Source organism: Micropterus salmoides, unplaced genomic scaffold, assembly GCF_014851395.1.
Source record: "Micropterus salmoides isolate LMB-PRFRI ecotype aquatic unplaced genomic scaffold, ASM1485139v1 Ms_hic_scaffold_10, whole genome shotgun sequence".
NCBI classification, from domain to species: Eukaryota; Metazoa; Chordata; class Actinopteri; order Centrarchiformes; family Centrarchidae; genus Micropterus; species Micropterus salmoides.
The window spans coordinates 5,092,912-5,101,154 of NW_024040041.1; the positions used below are offsets into that span (position 1 = coordinate 5,092,912).

At 41.5% G+C, this 8,243-nt stretch overlaps 1 protein-coding gene across 1 annotated transcript; it reads right to left on the reverse strand.

Annotated features, from left to right (window-relative positions):
- Positions 1 to 1,430: 1,430 nt before the first annotated feature.
- On the reverse strand, positions 1,431 to 8,175 carry LOC119896434 (casein kinase I-like; the record flags this gene model as incomplete). The annotated part of the gene is given in 6 exon segments (XM_038709871.1): positions 1,431 to 4,268; positions 5,977 to 6,089; positions 6,185 to 6,353; positions 7,316 to 7,464; positions 7,674 to 7,844; positions 7,947 to 8,175. Coding segments are annotated over 6 exon segments (882 nt in total), but the record flags the coding sequence as incomplete, so codon positions are not given.
- Positions 8,176 to 8,243: the final 68 nt, after the last annotated feature.

Sequence of the window (8,243 nt, forward strand, 5' to 3'; positions counted from 1 at the left end):
GTTTGCTGACGTCAACACACCCCCTGCCCCACTTTACCCCTGGACAGGGAGCATGTGTGTTTTGTCTCTCACTCACCTCAGCACCCTCCATTTCCCCCTGGAATAATACTCCAGATGTCTCATGTAAAAATAGATGCTCACATTTGATTATATTAAAATACAACCAGAAATGTTCTTGATGTATGGAACCATTATCTTAACATCACCTCTATTATCCCAATGTTGCATTGTGTCTTTTCTCTTACTGGTGACTTTCCACTATGGGTGTTATTCTTATCTTCTCAAGTCCTGCAGGGATTACCAGCATGACCTGTTGTGTAACTGTCCTGTCTGTGCCTAGCATGCAGGTGCTCACGTTGTCCCGCAGCACCACCCAGTGGTTAGACTTTGCTGTGAGGAACTACTACAGGTGCTGGTCATATAATTAGAATATCATCAAAAAGTTGATTGATTTCAGTAATGCCATTCAAAAAGTGAAACTTGTATAATGTATACATTCATTCCACACAGACTGATTTATTTCAAGTGTTCATTCCTTTTAATTTCGATGATTATAACTGTCAACTAATGAAAACCCCAAAATCAGTATCTCAGAAAAATAGAATATTAAGACCAGTACAAAAAAAGGTTTTTAGACTTAATGTGATAACAAATCAAACAAAACTAATAATTTGCTGCTAGTTCTGTGATGTGTTTTGCTGATTGTATGAGACTGCATCCTTCAACGGACAATGTCATCTGCCTTAAAACTGCTTTATTTTATTTCACAATAACGATAATTTATATTTGGTTACTTGGGGGCAGCGGAACACGCTTAAAACATAACACTGATATCGCCATGTAAAGTTGTTTTGGTGACAGTGTAAGCATTACATAGCCAGCGACATGGAGCTTCATTAGCATTCATTTGGAGCTGTGATTTGTTGTGTAGTGAGCTTCATGTATTTCACACTGCTGCAGATGAAGTCCCTTCTGTACAGTAAAGTCAGCCTCATCTCCATTCAGGACAGTTGTGGTTTAGGCCTACATCTGGCTGTGTGAATTATTCAATTACAGCTAAATGATTACAAAGAAATAATGCTGATATTAAAAAGAATACTAAGCCCGCTGCTGGAGGATGGATACATAACTTGAAAATGTCTTATCAAAAGTACTAGCTGCAGACACAAAATGGCGGACCTCTAAAAGAGCGTCTTCACAGTTGACATGAAACCACGTTTGGCCCTCAACAGCATGTCTGTTATAAGTCTGTGAAAGCATTTGTTTCTCTCTCTCTTCTCCTTAGTTTTGGGGTCTAGGGATGACACGTGTACAGAGATTTAAACATTTCTAGTGCCACCTTTAGAAAAGAAATTTAAGATAGTCATGTGCTAACCCAACTACCCAAAGTATCTAATTTACAGTCAGTAAAATCAATAAAAAGCAACATATACAAGTACTTATTAATTTATTTACACAATTTTAAAATACACAAGTACAGTGGCATTACAAATGAGGAGCAAAAGTCTTAAGGTGGGAGTGGAAAGAAAGATTTCCCGTGAATCCACAGTAAAATGCATTGTGGGACATGAGTAACCCTCTCGACTACACAGGTCAAAGCAAAATTGGACAAGAAGTGACAAAATAAGAAATAAATGAGAGAAGCAGACAAACTATTCTCCCATGTAAAGTGTACTTGCATTTATCATAGCCATCATCAGTGAGACAAACAAGTTAATCCATCACCTTTTTTTGTTTCAGCCCACAGGTGAAGAATATATATATATATATATATATATATATATATATATATATATATATATATAAAAAAACTGCCTTAGCAGGAACTCTAATGGAGTGAGGCATTCCCATTCCCTCCGTACACTGCCGTCATCATCCGAACCTGTACAGCGGCTCGTGTGGACGTGGTAGACCAGTGTAGGCACATCCTATACACAACAATAGAACAAACACGTACAAATTACCACTACACCCCTTTGCCCCTTTGCCCCTTTAACTACAGAAAATGGCCAACAATACTTTGCAACCAGTCTACCACATAGAGAATATTCTACTTCAACATCTGCAGGATTAATTAGTCAGCGCGGCTGACCGCTCAGATCAGGTCTCCTCGTGATGGATGGGCATGAGGCACAGAGAAGAGCCACATGCGGCTTTTGGCTCCTGTACCATTGGGATTCGACTGCGACTTCCTTTCTTAAGACAACACTCCGTCCATAACGCTCCAAAACCCTCCCCACTTCCATTCAGCCTGAGCACACAGGTCCATTTTCTACCTGGACTCGCACATCGTCTGAACTTCTGATGGGGATAGCCCAAGTTGGTGTGAAAGATCAGTATGGACTGACAAAGACAAGGTTTAATTGAACTGCACTGGACACATCAAGCCCAATGAATTTTTACTGTGCTTAATCTATAATATTGGTTTTTAAAATTCACGGATGAATGACTGTAGAGTGGAACATTCACAATTTAGTACGGTACTTCCATGTGGGACTTTCAAAAAACAGATTAAAATAAGCATGGTCAAAATTGAGGCAACTATAACATATGAGCCTCCCCCCCTATAAAAACTGGGCCCTACATTCTCATAATGCAACTCGACAGTCTTTTGTTTAAGCTTTTCCAGAGCTGGTCTACGATTCAGACCAAACTCACTGCAGAGCTGTTTGTCTTGCCTGTTAGGTTGCACGTCTCCAATATAATCCTGCAAGTTGACAAAAAAATTGAAGTATTTTTTGCCTCCTTCGTAGAGTTTTGATGCCGTCTGCACCATGGATTTGCCAGTTTCTTGTTTGCTCTGGGCTGGTAGACTGAAACTGTTAAGTAGTGTAATGTAAATGGTGAAAACTAAACTGCAGCAAGTGTCATTACGTTGGGAAAGACATTATTTAAGCGCCTGTGGTTGAGGTTGATTTTTTTTATGATCTACTGAGATAGTACTGGAGAGGCACATCCAGACAAGCAAGTTGAAAGTCTATCTGTAAGACAGACAGTGTTTACCGAGGTCTAGGTAGAAAATGGAAAAAAGGTATGCTTGAAAACAAAATAGCAAACAGCATTTTGACCCAAAATGGAAGCTGACAGAGAAAGTGGGCGAAGGAGTTAATAATAATACTTTATATAAAAAAAAAATAAAATAAAATAAAAAAAATCCCTCAACATCTTCATCCCCTCAACTTTGAGCGTATGTAAGTCTACGACAGAACCACACAAACACACAAAACCACATCACAATACACCCGGTTAAAAACAACATCTCATCCATTCAAAGTGGACAAATTGACCTCTGACTATTTCACTGTTCCATTCACAGCTTTCTCAAGCAGCACACTGCAGTCACAACCTGAAGACAGAAAGAAAACGTGCTGCCTGTTCTTGGATTTACAACAATGTCCTGGTTCCAAAGCACCTGAGGAGGACAAAGAAACTCATACTACGGGATCACCTTTGAAAATAGAACATTAAAAGGCCTTTATTGTCCCATTTTAAAAACAAGGGGATTATCCTACCTTTAAATTTAAACCTCAAACACCTAAAAGAAAAAGGAAAAGAAAGTTGACTTGTGGGATTTCAGGAATCTTTCAGGACACAAAAAAAGAGTTTAGGCACTGTCCTTTAACACTGCCATGATGGATCACATTTCCTGCTTTCCTTATTAAAAAAAGCCCCACACTTAATATTTTTAACAGCTAACAGACTCATCCTTCTCCATTTTCAAACCCTCAGGAAGTCTGACCAGTGAAGCTGGTGTAAGACGCTTAATGCTTTATAATAAAAATAAGTAAAAACAAAATAAAAAAACAAAAAAAACAAAAAAGGTAAATGCCAGGGAAAAGTGAATCCACGGTTTCATCAACAGTAAGAAGAAGGGGAGGGGGGTGGGGGAGTGTTTCCACATTTTCAACGAGAGACGAAGAAAGGACACTGTGGCTGAGACTTTGCCGAGGTGGTTAAGGCAACCAAACTGTTCTCCCCCAAAACATCTCTCCCTCTCACACACAAACACACACACTCCTGGTTGTGCACCTCTTCCTCGATCAAGGGAACAAGAGCGCAGCCAGACTCTTTGCATTTGTTGGTAGTCCTGTGTCAATTAAGAGTCCGATCTATGTGTGTGTGCGCGTGTGTGTGTGTGTGTGTGTGTGTGTGTGTGTGTGTGCGCTGCAGGTGGTGCATGTTGAGGCCTCCATGGTGCACAGGCGGATGGGAGGGTTTCACCGTGGGGCTGCAGACTGGAGGCCACCGGGTGTGACCCGGGACAGAGCCTGCAGAAGACAGATGGAAAATATGGTCATTTTTCTTAACATTAAATCCACAGTTCAAGTTCAGGATACGGGTTTGGCGTGCGATTCGAAAGGAGCAGCAAAACGGAATGAACCCTCCTCAACATTTTATTGACTTTTGATTTGATCCCAATTAGATTGTAGCTATAGCTTATTTAAATTGACTAAAATATTTGATCAACTTATGTCAAAATTGCTTTGATCAAATCATTTCAAAATTTGTGATGAAACAGAGGGAATTTTGAGTAGCCCAAGACTAGCGGCAGCAAGAAAGTGTTTTTTTTTGTGTGTGTTTTGTAAGAATTAAACTGGAGGCTTTTACCCCATATTACCCTAATAATAATTTTCTAACGCAGGTAAAATCATCTCCAAAAAAAACCTGAAGCCCAGCACTGTGGAAAAGGTATTTTAAATAATAATGAATAAAATGTTGTCTGTATTATCTAAAGTCACAAACCAAGTAACACAAGCACATTCACATCATAACCCTCTCCCTTGTTTCCACTTTCCTTTTGACCCCATCATTGTGTCATAAACACAGACACCATATTAATAAGTTACTCATTTATGTATCGGCATCAAAAACATCATTCATTAATTTATTAAATTCAAAGCTTCACAACCAAAGCAGTTTTGCCGTTATAGTCACTTTGCCTGTTTTACATTTATTGTCCACTTGATGGCACACTACAGCAAATGAAGCACCATGAAGCTTCGGCCCCTGAGTGAACCAATTCAATGGAAAGCTTCAATGCTTCATGAAGCTTCATCGCACCATCACTAATAAAAAGGGAAAATTATTAAGAGGCAGCTCTGCTGAAATACAAGGATACAAACAGAAATTTAATGAATAAAAAAGGGCTTGCATTCCAACTCAGCACAGAGACATTTAACTGGTCTATCTGACCATGTTTCATTATAATAAATCTGTAGCTTCACTCACTCCTTACACCTAACGTGGTTGGTAGACCTACGGCTGTTGGTTGTAGTAGACTGAAGTAAACATTATTAGACTTTGACTGGCTGTAAAACTCTCTGACCTCCTGGGGGAGCACTAGGTCGACAAGAAAGAAAAAATTAAACCAAGGACCTAATGAAGCCATCAGACAGCGGAGCACTGCTGGGAGAGCCACACGCCCAGCAGGAAGGTAGGAGATGCTCTTAAACCACGGCCAACACAAGACAAATGCTTATTTACCCTCATTTTAATTCTTCTCATTAATCTGTCTCACTAAGGTCTGTTGTTACAAAACTACTGCTGCCATTTGGTTGCTTCATAGCAGTGATTCATGTTCAAAGTAAAATGCAAAAAAGGGGGAACTACTAACATATGGTAAAGTGAAAAGGGAAGTACTTTGTCCTTTAAGGCTGTCTGAAAAAGATAGAAGAAGTCTGTATGTGCTGATACATGCTGTGTGTTCTCTTGTGACATACGGTTCCTTTTTTGAAGACAAGTCAATCTTGTCTTTCTTGATTGTTTATTTCATAATATTTACTGTCATGCTATACAAAGTCCTCCCTGTTCTCTTTTTAATTCCCAGTACCAACTGAACAAGAGACATTTCTTGCTCCATTTCACATCTTTTCTTGCCGTACTGCTGATAAGTAGCTTTGCACGTCAGACCTAGTTGTGGATTTCTTACATTACACAACAAAGCAGTTTGTGTGTTCTTGTGTGCGTGTGTGGTACCTGTGAGGTGGACATGCGGGATGTGTCCTGGCGTCCCGTCAGGTCTGAGGAGGAGATGTTGACAGGGGCCCCTCGATGCAGACGCATGCTCACCTTCCTCTCCTTCTCCAAACCTGAAAGACAAAAAAGGTAAAAGAGGTCAAATTATTACAATCAGTGGATTAAAAAAAAACAAAAAACGTTCAAGTTAGCGTGTGTTTGTGCTCACCTGTGTGTGAGGCGGGGTTGAGGGGTGAGGGGGCTGCAACTTCTTGAGCTGCCCTGGCTCTTCCTGAGGCCGAGGCCATGCCCCTGGCCGCGGGGTTCCTGCTGTGCCTCAGTCTCTCCTCCCGCTCCCGACGCTCCCTCTCTGCGTCCTCCACGGCCCTGTTGGCACCCTGACACACACAAACACACACGGTTTGAAGTTTGTCTCTCAATATCTACACGCGAGTAGCAGTTACCTGTTAACCCAAATAGCCTCTTATTGAATCAATTAACTGCATTCTTTTGGGTTTGTTAACTGAATAGGTAAAAAAAAAAATGAAAAAAAGGGGAGGTAGAGATAATGTGCCTTTCTCCGCAGGGGAAAAACACTTTCGACCTGAATCATAATGCCATCTAGAGAAATTAACTAAAATGCTCGCCAACGAGTATTTCAGCACAGCAACTTGGGAAATTCTCACTCCCACAGGTGCCTCTCTGTCTCATACCACCTGACAGTGCAACATCACTTCCTGTAGGCTATAATATTCTCTCATCTAATATCTGAGACTGTCACATGACCTCTCCCTCTCATTCTCGTCACAAAGTTTATTTTAGCGTCTCACTTAAAGTTAAATGATTGCCTCTTTTTTTCTGCCAGTCTGTCACACTGCTCTGACGACACGCTGTTGACAGCTGCGCTATTAATATTTTATAATTGTTCTAGGTCCTCTGATTCATCAGGCTGAAATGAGCAATTCACGCCACATCTGTGCAGTTAAGAATCCAACTTGGAAAAGAGGTTTAGGATAAGAACATAAAAATGTCTTGCATGAGGCCCACGGTACCTTGTTAGCAAGTTAGATATCTTTAAACAAACACACAAAGTTTGTGTCTTTTTAAGGCTAAATTTAAAGAAACCTGGACTCAATAATAATGCAACAAAGTACTGTGGCAAAACCTTTGCAAACGTGGGAGTTCAACTTGCCAAGTTCGAACACACAATAATGTGATTTTACTTGGCATGCTCTGTACTGAGAAAGGCCTCCGAATGCATCAGCTGTAACAAATCGTGGAAGCACAAATCCTGCAGTGACTGACTTTAGAGATGACAAAAAAAAATGAACAAAATCCCCTCGATGATAAGACAACTTACAAATTTGAGCATGTTCCAGTCAAAGACATAGTCGTAGGAGAAGCCCTGTCTGTGGAAGAGGTTCCTGAAGAGCTGGCGGAGGTACGAGTAGTCGGGCTTGTCATCGAACCGCAGAGAGCGGCAGAAGTTCAGGTAGGTGGCAAACTCCGCTGTAGGGACGAAGAGGACGGGAAAGTTCAGACACACAGGGCCCACACTGCAGCTTCATGGCAAATACTTGAACAAAGACAATCCAAACACACTGACTTCCATCCCAATATAGAAAGTGCTGTATGTTAAAAGTGCAGCAACGTTAATACATGATTCTTAACATCCTAAATGGAACTAATAAAAGATGGCAGGGAGCACTTAAACGTACATGGGTAGCCTTTGCAGAGGACCTCAATGGGCGTGGACATTTTCTTCTCACTGATACGTTCGTACTTTTGCCTCTTGGTGGCGGCTTTGAGGCCTTGCCAGGGCAGAGAACCCAGGTTGAAGTACATGAGGACGTAGCCCAGGGACTCCAAGTCGTCCCGTCTGGACTGCTCTGTAGACACAGAGAGGACAAAGTCAGAACAGCAGTCAGGAGGAGTCTATCCATTCATGGCATTAGTCAGGATTTTGTGCACCTTATAAAGACCAGTCTTACCAATGCCCAGATGAGTGTTTATGGAGGCGTAGCGGGCGGTGCCGGTCAGGTTCTTGTTCTCGCGGTAGGGGATGTGCTGGTGTGTGCGAGCGTCGCGGTATTTCTTGGCCAGGCCGAAGTCGATGATGTAGACCAGGTTGCCCTTCTTGCCCAGCCCCATCAGAAAGTTGTCTGGCTTCACGTCTCTGTGGATGAAGTTCTTGGAGTGGATGTACTCAATGCGGCTGATCTAGATACAGAAGTGGGAGAGGGTCTGATGTCAGCCTTAACGTGCAAATATGGCAGGGCACAGATACA